General features: G+C 38.7%; 1 protein-coding gene across 3 annotated transcripts in view; it reads left to right on the top strand.

Annotated features, from left to right (window-relative positions):
• Positions 1–23,629, top strand: part of TRAPPC9 (trafficking protein particle complex subunit 9) — a 451,894-nt gene that overhangs the window by 205,334 nt on the left and 222,931 nt on the right. For all 3 annotated transcript variants that reach the window (XM_084281391.1, XM_084281390.1, XM_084281392.1), the window contains one exon: positions 2,746–2,836. In XM_084281391.1, coding sequence (XP_084137517.1) covers positions 2,746–2,836 — 91 coding nt within the window. The remainder of the gene's footprint in view (positions 1–2,745; positions 2,837–23,629) is intronic.

The following is a 23,629-nucleotide window of genomic DNA, read 5'->3' as shown; positions in this document are numbered from 1 at the left end:
TCTGGGTATTTAGGGAACTTTGTGGTCAAGATCTTAGGTGCCTGTTAAAAACTAAGCACTTTGGGGATTTGCTGCCAAGGGAAAGCACATTTTCTGAATCAGTTTGTGCAACTTGGACATCAGTATTGTATTTGAGTCTGTTTTGTCCTGAAGACAAAATGGATTAGGGAATAATTGAGGTTGGAAGGAACTTCTCCAGGTCTGGTAGAACACCATGCCCTGCAACGTGTGTCTGTTGCCCCTCTTCATACTATTGTGTTCCTCCAAGAAGAGTCTGGCTCCATCTTCTCTATACTCTCCCACTATGGCAGAGAGCAGTAAAATTTCTTTTTAGGCTTTCTTCTCTTCTCGAGACCACACAAACCCTGTTCTCTCAGCTTTTTATGTTGTGTGCTCCAGCACTCTATAATCATCTGGGCATTGCTCCAGGGAACTTGATCCAGTATTTTGGTGTCTTTTACCAGGAAACAAAAACTGGACATGGGGGTTAAAAAGTGTGTAAAGGTAATTTTTATTAGTTGATATGCGTATATATATTTAAATCGTTGTACATATTTGCCAGAGGGTGGGAACAATGATCTAAACATAGACTTTCTTCTGAATATTGTACTCACCTGGAGGAACTTCCCATATTTTTATTGGTCTGTTGCAGAAGTATCACGTGCATTGCAAAATATTCTGCATCGAGTTGAACAGGTCGTTGGCTGTAGAAATAATCTGTGGTGGCTGTAGAAATAATCTGTGGATGTGTTGAATTTGAAATTGCAAAAATGTGTTTTCCTTATGAATACATGGATCTGTTTTGATAGCATTTACCAACAATAAACTTTGGAGAATCACCTTTTTTATAGTCATTTCATAATGGTATCCGAGGCATTAAGCTTTCCATGGAGCTTTAAGCAGTAAAAATTTGTAATATTCCAGGCACCACTGTGAGCCAGTTGTAAGTAAATTACAGTTAAGTTAGCTTAACATTACGGGTAATGGCAACCGCTCTGTTTTAAAACTTCTTTAAAATACTGCCTTTTTATTAGTGCTTTCCCTTGCTTGTATTCCTTAGATTAAAGATGTGATAACAGAATTATTTATCTGCTGCGTCTATAAAGCCCTCCAAATATGTATTCTCTATCTCACAGTTTGGTTTATGGCAATTATTCTGTTGTGCTGGTGGCCTGGCTTTTATTTTTCAGCAGCGATGTTTTTCTGAGGTGGCAGTCTGCTGTCCTGAACTTTCCAAATAGGTGGGTTTCTGCAATGTTGTTTATAGCTTTTCAAATTCTTCTGGTAAGATTTGTGATTTCTTTTTTTAGTCTGAGGTTTCAAGATTATTATTTTTTGAACCTTCTGAAGAATACATAATTTTATGTCCTGTGCTAGAAATTAGTTGTTTTCAGTACCTGTTAATTTTCTTTTAAATGACTTCATCAGTCTGATGATGAGCCACCCTTTTCAGAGTTTTGCAGGAAAAGAACTGATGGCTTTAAGGAGTTGTTTATAAAAACTCATAGATTTTTCTATCTTTCTTTATCCATTTGTGGGAAAAATGGCTCCAGTTCTTTTTGGAGTAGTTGGATAAAGCCTCGAGGCATCTTCCTGGGAGTTCAGCCTGTAAGGATGTTGGGACAGCACTTCACATCTGGTTATTATGTTTGGATAAGGAGAATTTTTGAGAAGCTTATGTGCTGAGCCCTGCTTGCTCCACGTCCACTTCTTCCTGAAGGTGAAATACCTGAAGGGAGGGCACAAAGAAGATGATGCCTCTCAGCTGACCTGAGACAGGAGCTTCTTGCGGTACAAAATTGTGCCAAAGCCAGTCAGTGCAACTCTGGCTAAATACAAAGTGGTTCTAATGTTTGTATGTCCTTCAAGGCCCTTTGAATTCAGTGGTCTTCTGAAATCAGAGAATTAGGAAAAAAAAAATCCAGTGCTCTTTGACTTAAGTTTCCTGATGCACCCCATTATATAGATATCATTTTAGTATATTATTTATAATTATTATTATGAATTCGTTTAAATGGAAAATGATACCTTTGTGTTCCATTGGTTTTGAAGGCCTTTAAATGCAGAGATTCTCTTTTTCCCAACAGGTGATTTCAGTTCTCTGCTGTCCTTAGAGTAAGAATATATTTTCTCATTTCAGTCTGAGCTTGTCACTGGGTTCATACAGGACTGAGTAGAAGGGAAGCTTGCAGGTTACATGCCCGTGTGATTCTGGTTTGATGTTTGCCCTTCGTAGAATCATTGACTGACTCAGGTTGGAAGAGACCTTAAATATTAAATAATGACATTGTCACTAAATTCTCTACCCTTCCTCGTATGGCCACAGAACTTGCACCAAGCCAATATTCAAAACTGACCTACCCCACATTTGTTCTGGTTTGTATTTTATCTCTTTTTGTTTCCAAATTGTTCTTGTCATTTTGAATTATGAACCTGCACCACATACTTACAGATTCTGCATTTTTTCCGGATTTTTTTCCCCTTGTGCTGTACTATTGTTCAGACACTTTTTACCTTTGCATATTTATATTTAATGCTCCTCAGTGGAATTAAATTTTTATATTCCGGAGATACAAATTGCTCTAATTATTATTGTTAGCCAATTTACTGACTAATACGACCAAATATAAAACTTGAGCCTTTAATGAATCTTGAAGTTGCAGTTTTGATTTCCAGTAATAAAATTTGTGCGTGCTACATGCTCTTTTTCTCTCTGAATCAAAGTTTTCCTTAATTCTAATTTACCCTTCCTTGAAGCGTGAAGGAGAAGCAAGTGTGGAAGGCGTTCTCAATCAACTGGTCCTGGAGCATCTACAGCTGGCTCCTCTCCAGTGGGGTGAGTAATGTCAAAATCTACTGATGATCTCGTCTGAGGACGTACTGGTTTGTAATTTCTGGCTGCATGAGAATGGTAATGTTTTCATTTTCTGGTACTCTGTGATACAGAAGAATCTGCTAGGAATTTTTTTTCTCTTTAGATGTTTTGCTTAGCTGAATATAACCGTAAAATTTATATCAATTTTATTTTAAGTATTGCTGTTCAGTGATGGTGTATATGAAACCTGAGCATGCACTTTTTCCTGTAATTTGTGGTCTGAGTTGTTTTGCAGGAGAGGTGGCTGCTGCTTAAATTTTCTCTTTGCCTGACAGTGTGTGTTTTTAAAGTAATTTCTCTGAAACGTTTTCATATGGAATTGCAATATTATTTGTGGTATATTTCTCACCCTAATCTAGACGTTTGCATTAGTATCTTTTTTAGTAATCTTAATAAATCTTAACTTTGTATTTACAGTGATGTTCCAACAGCTAAATATTTAATTGATTTAATTTTGAAGAGGTGTGATAATTTGGCTTGTGTCTGAGGTTCTTAACAAGGCTTGTGTAGAGATTTTGGGACGTGGGGTGTTTTATCCCCAACTCTTCTGTTACAGTGATCGGTTACAGAAGAAGTGCCGTGTTTGTAAGAAAACTGTTTTCAAAGTCTTTGTTTGAAAAGCAAATTTAACTCTGTGCTCCTTGTTCTAATTATTTGATGACTCAGAGGGGACCACTTTTAAGGAGCAATTGTCCATCAGCATTGTCTGAGCTCATTATTTAATCTTAAAGGACCCCAAATGCTATTATTTGCATACATTTATTCTTTCAAAAAAATTTTTTTTCAAACATACGGACCATCGTCAACTCATATGTCAAAATGTGTATGCACCTGATGTATCGATAAGAAGGCTAAAACTGGTAGTGTTTTGAATCTGGTGTGTTGCAAACGTTGAACTTTAAGCATCTGTCTCTGAAACCATGCTTACCTGGCAGCTGTTCTTCAGAGGATTCAAAGATTTGGTAACACTTGCTTGAATGTCTGTCTTTGGTGATTTGGTCCTCATCAGTAAAACAGGCAGCTTGTGTTGGATGTTGTCATCTCAGGTCACTTGGGAGTCATCTTAGTTCTACCGAGTGCCGTTGACCTTCAACAGGTTTGTAGTCTGGGCTCTGGGCTTGGAAATCTTTCCTTGGCATTTTTGCACAGGAGATTATCTTAAGGATGAATTCTTCTTCTTCATTTTTTTTTTCTTGGTTTTCTTTTAGTTTTCAGTTAACTGCCAAAGTCTACTAGCGTCTAAGTCAAAGAGACTTTTAGAAGCATAGGGCTGTGTTTGCTAATCCTGCCTAAATGGTGATTTTCATTGATATTTTGATGAATTATTCAGGAATCATGAATGTAGCACTGATTTACAATAAAATCCAGTTGCCTGTGCAGTTGGTAATTTCTCATGTGGTTTCTTAACTCGGTTAGAGTTGCAGTTGCTGTAGTTGTGAGAACATACGAACACCAACCAACACTCCATGATGTTCTCTGTCTCATACCTGTAAAATCTGATTTTACTTGAAAACAAAACAAAAAAAAAAGAAAATAAAAAGCAATGGAGAAATTTCAGTTTCAACTCTAACTTCCCATATTCAGTAGCTGAATCTTTGCTACCTGGTTTCACCACCTTGTGGCCAGGTAAACCTACCTGTAGTCCTCCTGAGGAAAGCTACTGGGGTCCTTCAGAAAGACCATGGCATTGGCAGGGTAATTTTGATTTTATTAGTGTATGGGATGGAGGAGGAATTAAAAGTTTGTCTTTTGGTTTGGGAAGTGGAATAGCAAGAATTTGTTGGAATGTCTGGACAATCAAAAATGTGTATGTGTACACATCTTTAGGCAATGTGACACATTGTCCTTCAGACTCTAAATTTTAGCCAGATTATGTTTCCTACTCAGCTGTTAGAGGCATAGGAAAGTGTTTCAAATCGTCATCAAAGACGCAATGCACATTTTGTTTTCCTGTTTTTTTTTTTTTTTTTTCTCCTTTTGCTTTGAAGTGATAGAAACAGTGTTTGTGCTTTCGTGTGGTTTATTATAGACCTTAACTATCTTGTACAAATCCGCTTTTTTTAGTGGTGGTGGCCTGTGCTGAATACCAATATTGAGATAATCTTATGCAAGCTGTCTTAAATGTTCTTTGACCGTTACCACTGCTACTTAAAGACCTGTCATCTTAATACGTATAATTAAAGCAGCAGTATTTTACAAATGTTCTTTTATCATCCTGCCTCTCTGATTTTTTTTTGATGTTATTGATAAGTTACTTTTAAGAATAATGTAATATGGCAGTGTCGGCCACTTGAATTTCTTTCCTCTTAATCATCATCCTGTTTGTAGTCAGAGCCTTGCTTTGCTCTGAGCTTTGCTTTTCTGTAAGAAAGATGAACTTGTGTTTTAATATGAACAGTCTTTATATTAGCCATCATTGTAATACAACCTTTGAATGTATTGGCTAAGAAATGTTGCCTTCGTGTTGTATAAAGAAATTGATCCTATGATTACTCAAAGCTTTTCCTATATTGATGGTTACACTGAAGGGTTTACTTTATTATAAGGGCTCACACTGAAACACGAATGAATATTTAACACGGTTTTGATTTTAAAAAATGGCTGGCTCTTGTTCAAAATTATAAAAGCTGGACTTCAAAATTTATTTTAAATTTGATGTAATTTATATTAGAGTTAACACTACATTTCTAAAATTATAAAAGCATATTGAAATAATTTTTCATGTAAACTTGACAGTCCTGTCTTTGTTTCACCAAAGGCAAGGCAAAGAATAGAATTAAAAGTTAGTGGCGGTGAAGTTTTGGTCTAAGGGTCAGAAGTCAGCTCTGAGAGTTGTCAGATGGAGGAAAAAAATGGCTCTTAGTGGACAGTGTGGGTTGTGATTTCATATGATTAAATGACCGGGGAAGGGAACAGTATTTAAAACGTAAGGAATCGTAAAAAAGAAAATATGTCAAAGGCTAGAGAGGGAGAGTTCTTAATGTGTTGTTAAAATTGATTTTAAGATTTAGGACATCTCCGTAAAATGAAGTTGTCTATTAGCAAGGTTAGTAAATCACACGTAATTGAAAAACATGATCTTGCTCAACACCAGCAAGTTCAATGTTCTCTAAAATTTATGACATATTTTCTTTTTATTGCTGGGCAACAAACCAAGTGTAGGAATATATGTGGTTTTAAGGTGCATATATTAATATGATCAAATCAAGGAAACATAGCCTGCAAAGTTTAATGAGAAGAACCAAGACTGTTCCAAGGCGTACATATGTCATGCAAGTCCTGGGGTTTGATTTGCAAACGATCAGATGGAGGCAATTGTAATTGCTTGCAGTGAGATATTTTTTCGATCTGTATTTGATTTATGTTGCTACGTTTTGCAAGCAAGCAAAATTTGGAGACCAAACACTTATCAGTTTGATGGTACTCTTCTGCGTTTTATAGGGAAATAATCATAGGTACGAATGCCATACACAAAATGTTGTTACTGAAGTTGAAATAGACTGAATTTGAAATGGGCTTTTGATTGAACCTGGAATAGGTTGGACCCAGGATATTCCTGCATTCAAATTTGACAACCACATCTAAAGGGAGAGGTTCCCAACTTTTTGCATGCTGTACATAAATTTCACAACGGAAAGTTTTTTTGCAATTCTCCTCCTTTGTAAAGCAAAAGAAACTGAACTTCTGTTGCTGGCTGCAACCACAGGGTGAAGATGTTTTTCCTGATGGTCCTCATACATGATAGAGTGAAGATTCATTGAAGAAGTTTGATTTAGGAATTTAGAATTGTAGACAAATCTTGAAGTGCTGCACGTCATAATATATAGGGCAAACATTTAGCTTTTCCTTCTCTGTAGAAACTGGCTGAATAACTGAAAACCAATGATTATAAATAAGCTATAAAGGCTGTATTTGCAGTAATATTCTAGGAACCATGCGATGATTGAGCATCACCCCAGGCAAAATCCAGAAATACCTTTTGCTTTCATACATTCTTTTATTTCATTTGCTCATTTCATTCATTCTTCGCTTCTTACTTTCTAATAAATAGGAATTTCAAGACAGCTGATAACAATTCCTTTCATTTTATACACCTTTTCACAGTGCAATATATTTCATTTTCATGTTATTGAAGGGAAAACTAACAATATTGCTGTTAAATGTTGTTTCCGGATCAGAATTAAGGAAAGTGGTGGTTGATAGCCAAAGTCTTAGTTATTTACATATAGGTGGAGTATACTACATTTTGTTGTGGGCCCAGAATAAATTGTTGGTTTACTTGCATCATGCAGGCATGTTGTGCTTACAGAAAACTCAAAAAGTCAGAACTGAAGGATGGTGTTAAATTGTCCCTTGCAAGTAGTTAGCATCAAGAGGAAAGGTAGATTTTAAAGTATGTTGATGTGTTTTATGAGGATGCAATCCACAACAGCTTGTTTGGAAGTTCTGTCTGGTGATGTTTCACAAAACATCCTACAAAGTATTACTTTTTAAAGAAATTATCTCAATAACATATTGTTTGTTTTAAAGAGCATCAAATTAGAATAATTTTTCACAGCTTATGTATTTAATGGATCTTAAAATTAATTACTGAAGCTACTCGCCCATTTTATTTTGTATTTTCCAGTCTGACCTTAGACCATAATTAAATCTTCCTTTCCACAGTTTATGTGATTAACTCCGAGATTGCAGCAGTGTCAAATCGCCATGTCCTGAATACAGAGGAAAATATTTTAAGGTATTTGTCAGTGAGTAGATGAGGAAGTCGTACATCCTTAGCCTGTGTCCTGGCTGCTATCTTGACACCCTGACAGTTTGTCTCTCCTCCAAGGCCTCACTTAAAAAGAGCCAGATCTCTGCAGACGTGATTACTGCTAACAGTTTGGGTTTAGTTGGGGCAGTCCTATAATGTTGCTCATCCTCCATCTTTGAATCACATCTTGGTATTTGTTAAAAGAATAGTTTTAAGAGGGAACTGCAAGGAAGCAGTTTTACTTTCTCTTTTAATACACAAATCACTCATTATCACAGGATCATGTGGATTACATAGGGATAAGCTTGGGAATATGGAGAGATCGAGTGGGTATATCAGGGTCTGTCCTTCAAAAATATTAGTTATTATTCTAGTCATTTATTAAACTAAAATACTCTTAAATGTTTTGTACTTCAGAATTACAGCAGGCTGGCTATTACCATCAGAAGTTAAGTTGAAACCAAGAAAACGGTAGCCAGAAAATTTGAAGAGAAAGTTGTCTATGAGAGAGAGAATCGCAGTGTGATTCATAGCAAGGCAGAAACCGAGAAACAGTTGGGTGGTAAATGAATTTCACTAGGTAACCAACCTTTCTCATCCATTTAGAAAAACCTTCAGGTTTTTCATTTTTATTTTTAAGAATTAAGAGAGGTGGGAACACTTTCGTATCTTAACAGCTTGTGTGCAGGCTGCTTTGGAGGATATTTTGGCAATGTCAAATAAGCAACATGCTTTAGTTACTGGGAGGTGTTAAGGGACTGGGGTAGTACATTGAAAAAAAAAGGACTAACTTGATAAAACTAGGGCATCTGGCACAAAAGTAACATTCTCACATGTCAAAACATGCTATTGTGTGAAATGCTAGGAATCAGCTGTTGCTTCTAATTCTTACCAAAGCCTTGGTTACTCTAAACTGAGGGGAAAAACTTGCAGAGAAAGGGTTTCAGACATAACTTGCCTAGTAGCGATTTCACAGAAAAGGTACTAAGAATAAAGAGAGCACCAAAAGGTGAAAATAAATGAACAAAACCTCCTAGATTGGGTAGAGAGCCAGTGGTTACATCCTTCTTGGGTTTCTGAAGGAACTGGTAGCTGAAGCTGCAGGCCCAGAATTTCTATCAAAGCAGGGAGAAGAGGCTGGAAGGGAAAAGGAGTAATAAATACTAATGGAGTTGTCTAAGCATTGGTCTAGGACCATTCTTTTACGACTTTGCCGGTGTGAACTGATAGTGATTTTTGCTTTAAAAAAAAAGAAAAAGGAAAAAAAAGACGAGGAAGAAGAACATACTGATGAAATATGCTGTTGGCTCAAAGACAAGCACCACAGTCTCTTCAGAAAGATCAGGCTACCATGCAGGAATCAATAGATAATCTCAAAAATCAAAGCACCATAACCAAAATGGATGAAATGTAAGTCCAGAAAGGAAGATTATCTGTTCTGAGCCCAATAACACAGAAATCTGCTTGAAGTTCAGCTGTCTGAAGTGACTGGAGAGGGATTGATTGAGTGTAGCTCTGAGCTACCAGCGTGATTCAGCTGTGAGGAAAGGTGCATGGGATGTCTGCACAAGTCTCTAATGAAACCTCCCATGGGAAGCTTCTTACGGAAGAGCTCTAATCAAACCAGAGCAGGAAAAAGTAAAGTTTTGGAGGCGATCAAGTAATGAAGACTTATTGTTGGGTTTATGATTATGGGGTTATGTTACCACACCGAACAAAATCTGCTCAGATACCGAGTTGAGTAAATCTGGCTGGTGGATTCTGTGTTCCCTACTCAAATATCTGAGATGGTCTTTCTTGCTTTGAACTCCACTTTCTCTGATACTGATTCTTTAATTTATCAAAATCAGGGTATAGGAAATAAGTGGAATTGCTGGAAATCTGTCAGAGGACCAGGTTGCAAGGAGGGGAAGAAATTGCTGAAATCAGGCAACTTTTGGCATAAGAACAAACTGAATAGTACCCGTCTGTTAATAAATGCAGTTTATTTATTTATTTTTTTTTAATTTTTAAGATGCTTAAGGATTTTAATACAATTTTAGAGCAGGAATACTGGCAGAGAGGAAACTACCAGATGATGGTATTTGATCAGATACGAAAAGGAAGGTGAAACCCAGAACTTTGTGGCACACACACCTAATACCTTTTGTTACAGTGAGTTAAGTGACTTACTTTGTTTTCAGTATTTCATTTTACAAAACCTTATTGTCTTTTTAAAGAAAAAAAAAAAGGCATACATAGGTTACTTCTTTGTAGGAATATTGCTTATGAGATTGCAGTTAAGCCATAACAGGTGATTGAGGAATACCGTAAGGATGATAAATTGTTGCACAGTCAGAGCAAGGTGCTTAATTTTCTAGGTACTGTTAGAAGCAAATTGAATAATAGATTAATTGAACATGCAAATTAAAAAATGAAAAGCTATTGAAATAATCAAGAAAATGGGTTATATTTCCAAAAAGAGGTTCAAAGACAATTGTAAGGAAGAAGATTGAAAGGACAAAGAAGCTGGCTTGTAAAGCAGTCAGTGAAAAGTATCACCGAATCTGCAGAGAAATAGATTTCTATTACTTTGATGGACACAGAAGATACCATTTGAATAAAATTCAGAAAAATATAGTTCAGCTTGTGGACAATTAACAAAGAATAAAGGAAAAAAAGATCAGAAGATGTATGTATGAACAAGAGAGGCAAGAAAGATGCTTTGATCAGGCAGGATTTTAATTACCCAGCAATTAAATGAATTGTACAGTTAAGTGTGCAGAGAATGAGAAATGAAAAATAAGCTGATTCTACAATCAGGAATATTCTGAATAGCCTATGTAGGACAGGTTCAACACGTAATTGGTTTCGGGCAGTAAGCAGGAAAGGAGGCCTTGTTCCAGAAGGCATACGCTCAGCTTTCCTTATCTAGCTTCTGGTTTTATTCAGCTTTTATTTCTCTTTAAAAAAATAAGTAATTCGCTTGGAACCGAATGGCATGAGTGCTGTAAAATGAAAGCAGTCTTTTCACTGACTACCCTGGACTTAGATGAGACTCTTTTACGGAAAAAGGGCGTCCTTTGACTGGATTATGACATCTTCTGAGGAGAAGCTGTAGCTTAGAAGTTCATAGTTTAACAAATTCAATGGAAGCCTTTTCTTTTATTTTTGTATTTTGCTAAAAGTATTTGCATTTGGGCACACCCCCCCCACACCCTTAATGTGTTTTGACCCTTTACTTAAGGGCAGCTTGGTCTATGATCAGTAGAAATGTTCTGGGGAACAGATGATCTAGGGGGAGGCAAGGTGGTTTAATTTGCAGTGCTCGTTCTGAAGTAGTCCCTCATTTCATCAAGGAAGCAGAAGTGAATTAATGACTTTAAAGAACATAAATCCACCTCAATAAGCCTTGTAATGCTGAAATTAATAGCTTCCAACTGTCAAAACCTCAACAGTACGAGCATAAGACTAGAACAGACAGATTTGTATGAGGAAATACAAGCTTTGACTGAAGTCCTCTCTTTTTCATTTTCTCTCTTCTTCTCATTTATAGTGTTTTTTTTTTTTTTTTCTCTCAAAATGGGCTGCTAATTGTCTCTTTTCTAGCTTAAGAGATTTATTTTTCTGTCTCTTTTTTCTCCATTTCTTTCTTAGCCTGTTCTTCTCCCCATCGTCTCTTTGCTAAAATGATGTTGAAACTTTGTGATTTTACTTTTGTTTTTATTTTATATACCTGACCTTTGTATTAAGTCATCATAATGTGTGTGTGTGTATACATATATATATACACTTAGATATTACAGTTTTAGGCAAGGAAGAGGTTAATTTGATTTGATTGATTTGAATAATTAACTTGATTCTTACGAAGGAAGCCAAGCAAAAAGAAAAACCATCCCAAGCTATGACTGTATACTCAGTAGTGATCTTATTTTACTCTGCATTTCCCTATCAAGCAAAAATTCAGACTCACTGCAGTAGCATTTTTGATTACCTTTGGATACATTAGAAAAAAGTTACAGAAAGAGATGTTTTTTTTTGTTGTTGTTGCAGTTTTTAATTTTACTGTGTAAAAGAGCTGAGCAAATGTCTTCTGCAGTATGGCTGCAGTAAGGGCTTTCATCAAAAGACACTGTATTTGTTTTCTGTTATTCATTACATTTCAAGTGGTGTCATAGAAAATTGTGGCTCAATGGTGTCAGACATGTACAGAGTTGTTACAGAACTTTCATATCAAGGCCAGAGACAAGAGATGAAATAAGGGAGAGTCTTAATTAAAAATGTTAGTAGTATATAGAAAGGGTGAAATGGCTCAGCAGTGTCTGGAATTACACTGAGAGAAATAATTGGTTGCCTCATGTGAAAACTTCAGGGAAAAAAAAGGCAGCAGCAGCAGCAATCCTCAATAATTAAAAGAAGTGTCAAGGGATAATTACATTTCTGTGCTTTGATAAACAGTCAAGTGTCAGTTATCTGAATCAACGGTGGGGTTGAGTTATTCAAGCTAAAGGAAAAGTGCAGGTATTAAAAGCATTGGAAACCTTAAGTGAAAAACTTCAGAGCAGAAACAGAGGCCACCAGCCCCAAATGTTTCTGCCTGGAAGCCTTTGAACAGCACTCCCAAGCTGTGGGAGCGTTAGTGAATTTATTATGGTGGGACTTGAGGGCTCAGAGCTGCAACCGAGCTCCAGCCAAGCACTGCTGTGCTGGGGACATTGGCAGCAGGGCTTCTCAGCGGGGTCTTTGCCTTCCTCACACTCGGATGGGTAGGTGGGGTAAAATACGATGTTACACCTATATATCATGTAATTTGGATTCATTGGCCCTCCCAATTACTGCATCCCTACTTGCTTTTCAATTACACTTTTCCCCATATATCTTTCACCTGCAGAAAGAAAACACGTTTTTTTGCAAAGAATTGCGAACTAGTGGTTGTGAAACAAAGAAAAGGAAAAATGAGTGATAAATGTAGTCAAAGGTTTGAGATTAGATGAAAATAAGACCAGTAAACAGCAGTCAGTTGGAGTGAAGATCCTGAACTTTGCCTGCTTAAAGAGGCAAAATGACCACTTCTGGTTTCCCAGTGACTGTAATTTCTTATAACTTGTTGGAGCAACCAGCGAGTTTGTGAACGTCTGTTCCTAATGAAGGTATTAATCAGCAGTGCTCTCACTATTTGCTATTTATTTGCTATTTATTCTTGTTAACTGTTAGGATGTATTTGAAATAAATTATTTCTGTTTATGGGTACTTAACAGATTGGGATTTGTATTGCCTGCATGTTTTTTGAATTAATATCGTAACATGAAATATACATCTCGATGTTATTTAATTCAGAAGTAGATTGCAGAAAGTGTCTCAGAGTAATGTTGTTTGGAGAGCCTTTTATAAACTTATCGAGCTGCATCTCAGAACCATACTGTGAGTAGGAATTTCAAGATTAAATTTATTTGTGACTCATTTCCAGCCCTTTTGTTCTCATGTCAATAATGTTCTTTAGTTTAAATAGCTTTTCTCAGTCTCTGAAGTTTGCCCTTTTTTACTCTAGCTTTTTATTTGGTGCATTTCAAGACAGCAGTCAGGACTAGCTCTCCTAGTCTCCTTGATAGCACAGTGCTATTTTATCGCCTGTCTCACGGTCATTTCAGTAGCCTTTATCTGTGTCTGTTGCAAAATATATATGTTTTTTTTTTTCCTGAGATCTGCATGACAAGACTAGCTCTTCAGAAGGATCATTCCTGACATAGATCCTTAATGATCTCTACCTTAAAAAAGTAAACATGCTTTCCTTTTCAAGATTATCTATTGTTATCCTATTAGTTGCTGGAATTGTAATGAATATTTAGTGTTTCACAGAACATGATGTAGGCTATTCAGACCAGCATTGCCTCCCTCACAAATGTTAGTTTGAAATTGGTGAAGATGGAGCAAATCCAGCCTGTTAAACCTTCTGGCACTTTTCAAAGTTTATGTATTAAGATCAATGTGAATTTTGTTGATATCCTGCTACAACGCAGTGATCAGCAAGTGGCTGCAGTCTCCTCTAGCCTAACGGGATCTTCAATGTTTAAGATGGATAATAATGTAATTCCTCTGAGTAAATACGAAATAATTAAACCGCCAAAACTTTCAGATGAACATTTTAATTCCATTTCGCGCTTTGGCTACTTAACTTCCTAATCAATGCTATAGTAAAGCAGTATCTGGACTTATTTCTGTCAGAGATGAATGCAGTGCTACGGAAAAGTGTCTATATTTCAGGCATTGTAAGGTTTATGAATTGATTTCAAATTCCTTTGTCACCAGCATTTTTCATCCCTTAGTCTTCCTTAGCAAACCCGGGCAGATGCTCCATGGCTGACAAGTGAGAGCTGGATTGATGCCTGCAGCTCCACTGCTAAAGAGTCAGATATATAACAACTTCTTTCCTATTATCTTGACTAGCGTTCTGAGTGACAAAATGGCATTTGTCTATCCAGGTGACTTGTGTTGTCCTTCAAAGCATGGAATCAAACACGTGTTTCGTGCAGTGTTGCTTCCCAAGCGCTTGGTTTTGCTAGCTGGACGTTCAGCAATTGTTGGAAAACCCACATATATGTAGGAGTTTCAAGTAATAGGTTAGTTTTTGTTGTAACTAAGCTTTTCTTCATATTCACATGCAAAATCTTAGAAATCAAAATGTATAGGATGTCCTTGCCCAGGTGTTGGCAGGGGGGCTGCAGGGCCTCTGTGGGCAGAGGCCAGGGCTGCCCGGTGCTGGACACGGCCCCATGGAGGGCCCAGTTGAGCCCAGCACCAAACTGGTGGTGCCTCAGGGAAACCAGATTTCCAAAAGGGCAGAGCAGGCACAGGCCAAGGAGGAGGCCCAGGGCGAGGGAGAAGCAGCAGAGGGCCCAGGCCCGAGGAGGAGGAGGGCAGGAGGGGCTCCAGGCCCACAGGCAGCAGGGATTCCCCAGCAGCCCTGCAGAGCCCCCGCTGGAGCAGATCTCCACCCTGCAGCCCAGGGAGGGCCACGGGTGAGGAGGAAGGGGCTGCCGAGAGGGGCTGGGGGGGCTGCGTGCAGCCCCCATCCCCTCCCATCCCCTCCCATCCCCTTGCTAGGTGCGAAGGGTGAGGTGAAGGGGGACGTTGGGACTGGGAAAGGTGGCAGGTGGAAAGTAGTATTCTGTCTTGTTTCTTACTGCCCAAATCTACTTCAATTGGTATAAAACAAAATCACTCTTCCCCAAGTGGTTCATATTACTCATGACAGTGATTGATGTCTCTACCTTTATCTCAACCCACAAGGTTTTTCATCCTTTTTTTCCCCCCCAGTCCTGTTGAGGAGGGGCAGGGAGACAGTGCTTGGGTGACATCTGACAACAGCCTACCAAAGCATGTTACTTCAATTTCTTGATATTCTTCAATTTTTGCCTTTCTGAGATGCAGTAATGCAGTCCATGCAGTTCTTTGGAGCCAATAATACTCAGAAGTCTCTGCAGAAGGAGTAAACACCAGACAAAGACTAAAATATATATATATATATAAAATGCTAGCTTGATGCAAGACAAGGAATGAAAACGAGAAGTTCAGGACTGTTTACTTGTGAGAAATGTTTTGGCTTTCTGGCTGTCACAGCGCATAGTTTTGGAGCAGGACGTCCATTCAGAAAGCTGCACACAACTCAGCCAAGTGAAAATGGGAGGAGGTGGACGAGCCCTGTGCTATGGGGCAATGCATGCCTGCTAGGGAAGGCAGCCGTAACGAGGTTAGAGATGATAATGTGGAAACTGTTCTTCACAAGGCAGAGTGGCACACAATGAAACTCTGTTATTTTGAGTGTTTGAAAAAAAAATCAGCTACTTGATTGTCAGGCCAAACCTTCCCAGGTTTTCTTCTCTTACTGTAATAAATTGTTTGGAAAACAATATATTGTGTGAGATTAAGAACAGCTCTGAAGTACTGTATAGCATCTCTCTTAATCATCCTTGTTCCTTCTAAGGTATCTTTTGCATTGGTGCTGGCAGTTTGGTAATAATCCAGAAGCATTACCTAATTTATGGAAAAGGCCACAGAGGGCATTTACCCTTATCCTATACCTGGAGTTTTAGTCTGCAAAACTGTGGATGCCATACGCTGTGCCATCAACGAACCTTTAAACGAATTAATTTGGATAGTCCTATGATACGAACTCACCATGGAGTTGCTGCATGGGTACATTTAAAGATGAAGGGACCGGTGCTGTGCAGAAACCCAGACATTTCATTTGGCCGAGGAACTATGTTTTATTTACATCCCGCTCTCTGTTACTCATTTATTTATTTATTTATTTTCATTAAAGTTCAAGCTAGCAGCATGCATATTCCCAGTAGGCGAGTCTTCCAGATATCATTGAGTAGCACTGTTTATACCGAACCTTGCAGTGATGAAGTCTTTGAACTACCTTGGGGAAGAAGCTTTAAACTCAAATAGTGTAGTGATGACTCCTATACTTTTCATGACATGCTATAATCTAGAGAGGAGGCTGTAACGAAGGGCTGTTCTATAGATAATGCTAAAGAAACAGGAGATGTAAGTGCAGGTTCAAATATTTTCACTGCTGAAGTGGAATTGCCCTGAGCATTTCTCTAGAAATTAAATCTCAGTACATAGTATCTGGCAATTAATAGCAAATCAAAACTGTTTTATATGCGGTGATTAGTCAGTCTTTAATTGTCATTACTTCGTGTTCTGATGGCAAACTGAGTTTATTCAAGTTTGTAAACACTGAAATAAATAGAAGTAAATATTTTGTTCAGTAAAAATTCTACTGTTGTATAATAATGTCTAGGTGAAAAGTCACTTGGGATTCTTTGTATTTTGAAAATGAATCCGAGTCATTTTTGCTATTCATTAAGCAGTGCTCTCCTGCTCCATCATAAATAATAAATGCTATGATGGGAAGACTCATCACTTGTTAGTGAAATCTGAATATCAGCAAGTAAGTTAATAGATACAAATAAAAAGCAAGCTAATGTCATCACAAAATATCTTAAAACATTTCTAAAGCTGTGGCATGAATGTCAGGCTTGGATACCATCTTCTGCCTAGGAAAGTGGAAATTAATCAAAATTATCTAGAGCTGTTTCCTGTTTTTTTTTTTTCTTTTTTCTGTTCCCCATTCAAACCAGCCATAATTGGCACGGATAAAGAATATTTAATTTTATGTGCTTGCCCACGAAACTGGGTGATTTTCAAATGTTTGGAGAAGCTTATTCTGTAAGATCCCATGATGCCAGGAATAGCTTCGTAGTTCTTCCTTTCAACCGCCGTTAGGAGTGGATCTTCATTATGGAAGGCTGAGGCATTATAAGTAGATATCCCTTGATACCTCCATCTCCCAAAATCCCAAACCCCATCCCACCCCATAACACCCCTCACACACATCCCCTGCGTTCTCTACCCCCATTTCTGGGGTCGGATATCTGAGAACATTTATGGGAGATAATGGGGATTTAAAAAGATGGTGCTGTAAGAAGAAATGCATCTTTCATTCTCCTTTCTCCCCGTCCTCTCTAAGTCAGTGTTCCGTGTGTGGAGGTCTCTTCATGAAGACAAATCACGTTTGTGAATTTATGTGGCTTAAAATATTTCCAAGATGTGTACATTCAAATATTAAAGGCTCTGTTGGGTGCCTGAAAGCAACAACCGCACTAGGAAATTTATATTTTACCCCGCTAATTGTTGGAAAATATGAACCCTTGATTGGTAGGCAATTAGAAGTGTAACATTCTGTTAAACATATCACACAGCATATGGCATGTTAGTAGCAAATCCTCTAATTTGAAATGAAAAAACTATGTAGTTCTGCATATTAGAAATTTTTGCTGGGGATCAAAATTTGCCATTTGTCTAAATATCAGAGGGGAAACATGCATCCGTAGTTATTTTTGCCATCTATATTTGGTTTGTTGTATTAAATTTCTGTTCTCTAACAATAAACAAATATCAAAGTGGGAAACCCGCAAAGTATTTAAGTGTGCCATTAGTTCCAACTGAATCAAACTGTGCCTTTTGTTAAATAAATAAATACTGAATTACCTTACAATGTGTGCTTTAATGCAAACAGATTAGAAACGCTGAGGGAAAAACATCTTTGCACGGCCACAGAACTAAAATTCAGAGGACTGGAGGTTGAGTTTATTGGGAAGCATCGATGGGCGATCTAATGGTGCAATGTTTTGTCAATTGAAGTCATACAAGAGGGCCGTAGATGGCCACAGAATAACAGATAAACCTCAGTGGTCTGAAGGCTTGATACGTGTTCTAGGCTTTTGATATATATTCTCTTATCAGTCTTCCTTGGTGTTGTGTTTTGGGGCCTTTTGGGATAATATTGTGAACAAGTTGTCCCAAGCGAACCTTCTGCTTGTGGTCAAATTCCTCGTATGGTTCCAGAACTAGCACTAGAAAATGCTACCCATGTTTATAAGACTAATTGTAAATGATGCTAATTGTAGGCATGGTTCATTGACAGATGGCTTGGGAGCGCAGGTTAGGATGGGAGCAAGTAAACCACATCCAAGAACAGAACGGTTTCCTTTCCCTGTGCTTGTGTGGGGTTACTGCGTGTTTTCAGGTGCCGTTAATCTCGGAGGGGATTGCATTTCACTGATTGACTGCTTATACACCCCAATTTTAGTGTGTGTCGGGGGAGTTGAAGAGATCTTTGGATCCTTCAGAAGTGTGTTTGTTAACAGGGTACTTGACAAGCTTGTTATCTCCAAGAATTGGAAGTGCTAAATTTGTGTCACGATTAGCAAGTAATATTTACCTTCTTCCTCAAAATTTCTGGCTTCCTCGTCAGTCTTTCTCCGTTGCTACGTTAGGATAACTCATCATTTAACAAACGTGCCTTCTTTCTGCTTTAATTTACATCTTGTCTCTGGTCTCTTTCCCATGGCATAGTATTTGTGAGACATCAGTCTGATGGTGTAAGTGCCAGCACATCTCCAAGTAACCTCCTAACGCCAGCTTTATTAAGTGTTGATCCCGAAATGGTGAGTAGGATCCCCATTCTGCTCACCTCCTTGCCCCTGCCTTTGTCACTCTCCTCCTTCAGTCACCGAGAAGGACTCCTACCAAAACGTAGCTGAGTGCTGCAGCCCAGCCTTGGGAGAATTCATGTCCCTAACTCGAACTGGGCAGGAAAGAACAAATTTTTCTGCTCTACCAGATAACTGATCGTTTGTTATGCTCAAGTACAGACATCGGCTTTGTTGCGACTTTGTGCTTCATTTTGACATCGCATTATACAGTCGATTTGGCATTGAACTGGAGAAGATGAGAGCACTAGGAAGCAGATTCCTCAAAATATTAATTTTGTATCGCAGACAGCTCTCCAAAATGTTGCATGGGGAAGAGAGAGCTCTTCTGCTTTCTGCTTTACTGACCAAATTACAGTGACTTTGGAAATCTTCAATCTTGCACATTTAAAATCAGTTTGTGCTACAAAGCCTGAGGTTTGGTATCGGTTGTTCCTGTTGTGTGTTGTAGTCACTAATCCTTTTAATGAAGAGCTTTTAGCATTGAAGAGATTCTATTTATAGTAAAGCCATTAGAGCATAAAGCTCCTCATTGCTATTCTGCAGCATGTAGCTGTAATGTTTGTCAGCGGAGAAAAGATATTTTTAGCTGCAGCATTCAAAACCAAGGCTGAAAGGTCAAGAATCCTCGCGGGGATATGTTCTGCTACATCAGTGCTATCACACAGCTGCTGTTTACTGTCTTATCGTTCTTCAGTAATAAGAAGATTTCTTTATTGTGACACTAAAGGTATAAAGCATCAAAAGGATTTTGTGCATGAAATGAATACTCGGGGAAGGATGATGTATCCAATCACATTAAATGTTCTACTTCTCCTTAAGTGAATGATTTTATTTTCCCGAAGACTATCTCAATGCCTATTCATCAAAAGATTCATTCTAGGAAAGTTTTTTGTTAAAGGGGATAAGACCTAATGCAAGCAAAAGGCAATCTGCTGAAATAGGGAAGAATTTTAAGCACACGCTATTCGGCCTGACGTCTCCACCATTCATTTTCTGAGCAGCGTACTGCAGGAGCAGAAGACATAATACCAACGTGTAGTTTGCCAAAGGGAAAAAAAATAATAAAAAAAAAGGAGTCTGGAGATTGCTATTGGTAATTCGAGGAGCAGAATTGTGGGTGGCGGGGATGGTATCTGCTACAGGACAGCGCGGCGAGCACAAAAAGCTCGCGTGGTCCTATTGAAGCAGGTGGAAAAGGGAGAAGGGAGAAAAGAGGAGGGGAAAAAAGGGGTAATTATAGGAATACAAGGCTGGCATGTATCAGCCGGGTGTACAACGTGGAGCCTTCAGAAGGCTCTCTAATAGCTTTATATAAAAATCGGGGGAAAGATTAATTGCCGCACAGAGAAAATTAGGGCTGTGTGATCAAAGGAGAGGCAGCGAAGAAATGGCCTGTTGACAGATGGTTTAGGCAAATGAAAAGATTTTTCAGAGCATCTGAGTGGAGTTTTTTGCTGCTCGGGAAGACACAAGCGGTGTCATATTTTAATAATAATAAGCTGCTGTGTAACCCTTTTTGTTCAGAAAACGTTATGTAGCATAAGAAAAGCATGAGTAAAATAATACGCTGATGGGTACACTTTCTTTTCAGGGTATAATAAAATTAATTGTGCTTTTTCTCTAGGAATTTCTTCTAGGTCTTGCTGCTGGAGGTTGTTCTTATCTTCTGACACATAGAGGCCATTATCCCACACCATTTAAAACAGGTTCTTTCGTATCAGGAAATTATTTTAATTCTGCACTTTTTGCGTACCCCAAACAGTTTTTAATACCGTTTTTCGGAGCTTTCTCTCTGGGCAGCAGTTGAGTTAGTCCATGTGGGTATAGCCCACATTAGTAGGCAGCTCCTGTCTCCAGGGTCTCGTAACATAAGCCAAAAATTGAAAGATTATCAAAAACAAGAGGAAGAAGAAACCGAAAACATCTAAATTCTATGTTTTTTTCTGTGTAATTGAATGAGATTTAGGTAAATGGGCATTGTCTGAAGGGAAGGACAGACGAAGGAAGGCTATGGGTGTAGGAAAAGACTCGTAGCGCATTGGTGGCTTGTTCCTACTACAACCGAGCACTGGTCCTTAGTTCTCTTATCTCCTTATCTCTCACTCCTATGTGAAAGAAATTCATGTGCTTCTGGCTCTGTCACCCACTTCAAGGCACAGTGACTCAGTTCAATTCACTAAAATAGCAGAAAAGAAACCTTGGGGTAGAGGGAAGTGTTTTGGTTTGCTTTGGTTTGAGTTTTTGCCAGTTTAGCGAGCTGAATCAGCGTGCCTTCTACCGGGGATGAGGAGCCAGAGGAGGGCAGGTGGGCGAGTCTGGGTCCCCCTCCCTTGCATGGGGTGCTGAGCTTCTGATTGCATTTCTCTCTCGTGAAGTCCAGGAGCAAGTCAGAAGGATGCTGCGAGGAGCAGGGGAGAGAAGTTGAGTTATGCAGGAGCAGCTGTGTGAGCAGCCGGTCCCCATGTGGAAGAGAACACCCTAAAAGGGCTATCAGAAGCCATTAGAATAGAGTCTATATGGGATGAAGGAATTTATCCTTTATTCTTCACTTCATTATGGATGGATACACACTTTCATAATGAAAGAGGATCATTATAAACATCAGTGACAGGTTTGAGATAGTGGGAGAATGGGAAATGCCTGGGATTTGGATGGTAGAGGAAAGAATTCGGGACGTTTTTTCTTTCTATAACTGCTTGACTGCAGAAGGGATCATCAGAGAGTATGATTAAAAATGATGTAAAATCATAATCAGGGATCTTAACTGCAAATCAAGAAGGTAGTTATTCATAGCTTTCATAGCCTACAGAGGTGGTCAGGGTATTGCTGGAAAAAAAAAGCTCTAGATCACAAACTGATAAAAATGAATTGAAATCCTGATGTACACCCCAGTTTTCCTCAATTTCCCTGGTTAATCTTGATGCTTTTTATACTCACTAGGCATGTGAAATCCTGTGTAGGTTTGCTATCTGTATTCTGTCTTGCCTTTTTTTTAGGCGATTTAATTCTTATTTGGGCTCAGACCAGCTGCAATTACTTTAATGGTGGTATCTTTGTTGTAATTTTGCCATCACTGCGACGTCTATTTTATTTGCAGCTGCTTTTTCTTTACAGTTAGCTGTTCACATACGACCTAATTTGCTTTATTAGCTAAGCATTCTTGGGAGAAACAGAGTGGTTTTTTGGTGTTTTTGTTGTTGTTTGGTTATTTCCCTTTTTTTGTTTTGTTTTGTGTTTCTCTGGTGGCTTTTGTTATCATCTGTCACTGATGTTTATAAAGCTTCTCTTTCATTACGAAGGTGTATATCTAATGAAGTGAAGAAGGAAGCTGAAGGTCAGTCGTGCGTTGGCTGGAAGTTGAAGACTGGTACATTTTGCTATTGATTGACATTCAGCTTTGCTGCTCATTTGTAAAATTCAGAGCTAATCAGTTCCTAGAACTCTTTGTTTCCATTAAATCCTCCCATAGATCTCCTCTGTGGGCAGAGAGAGGTTAAAAATAATTGCCAAGTAGTCTTGCATAGCCTTATTGACACACATTCAGTGAACACACAGCAACTGACAGTTGCCATTTACTAGTTTCATATTTCCACTTTAAATACATAGTTTCTGTGAGAGAGTGGAAATGTCAAAGCTGTATCTGTAGTGAAGACAAAAATACTTGCCTGTAATTACTGTTCTCTGAAAATGTACTTTGCAAGGGGTTTTATTTGTTCTCCTTTCTGCTGCATCTGAGACTTGGCTCCCCTTTTCTTGATTTGCTTATCAAGCAAGGGGAATTTTCTTATTCTCCAGTGGTTGAGATTTATTGTGTGATTGCCTCTAATTTGAAACCTGGCAAGTTTTATAAAGTATGGAAATGCGACCCAGATCTGACCTCATCTACCTCTGCTGCGTTTTGTAGCGATGCCCCTGGCACATTCGATGGCCCTGCAAGTCCTTTTATTTGCAATCTGTCATCGTAAAACGTATTTGGCTCCTGGTTGCTGTATAAAAGGATTAACAATCCCTGACACGGCTGAAGTTTCAGTTTAGGAATCTCAGTGTAAATCTCCTCGCAACAACTGAAATATCAAGGGTTGTTGTTTGAGGAAGATTGAGTTGCTTTGAGAGATGTGGGGAGGCTCGTACGGAGCATCTCATCACTCTAACTGCAGCTTCCCCAGCTGCTGCAGAGCGGTATCGGGAGAGTTCAGTTGATCTACTCGAGCTAATCCCTGCCTTCAGTTTATTGTACAGACAGGGCCTCTGCTGCAGATCCAGTCCAAATTAAAACAAAGCACTGGGTCTCAGCGGCTCACCTGAAGCAGCAGTTGTCTGCTGGTAGCACTTCTGCAAATAAAGCTGCAGGCGGTGGAGAGCATCTTAATGGCCCTGTCCTTTCCGTTTGCTCTGCTCGGGACTCTTGTCAATGCTGATGCTGCCTCTGTAATACAAAGTTAGGATGACTTGTGATTCCAGACCTGTTTGGGAAGTGGATGTATTTTCTGTGTAAGTAGTGACTTGTTGTAGTGTCTGGTGGATGTGTAACTACTGACTCGTTTCCTTGTCTGTTTAAAGCTCACCACAAGTCCTAAGACACATTTTTGCTGTGGTTTCCTCCTTGTGGTTGGGTTCCTTGCAAGATCTGTAAGGAGTTAACAGTTGTAGGTAACCCTGTCATCTACATCTCTTCCTATAAACCATGTCAGCGCTTGGATCCTGTGCAATTTTATGTTAACAAAATCCTAACGTGGGGAACTCATGGGCAGAGTGTGTGTGGAAATGCACTTTGTAGTTCTTGCTGTCAGTTCAATGACTAGGTCTGAGTGTAAAATCGCCCTTTCCTGATTCTGTTCACGACTCTGACTTTGCTGCTGACATGCTGGAAACACCGACGTGATAAAAGGTACTGCTATTATTGCCTGCCCACACGTAGCATGTTTGCCACACAAATACTCTTGTGGTTTTTTTCCA

Source organism: Netta rufina (genome assembly GCF_964035555.1).
Source record: "Netta rufina genome assembly, chromosome: 2".
In the NCBI taxonomy this organism is placed as follows: domain Eukaryota; kingdom Metazoa; phylum Chordata; class Aves; order Anseriformes; family Anatidae; genus Netta; species Netta rufina.
This window is presented reverse-complemented; position numbering and strand designations above follow the sequence as displayed.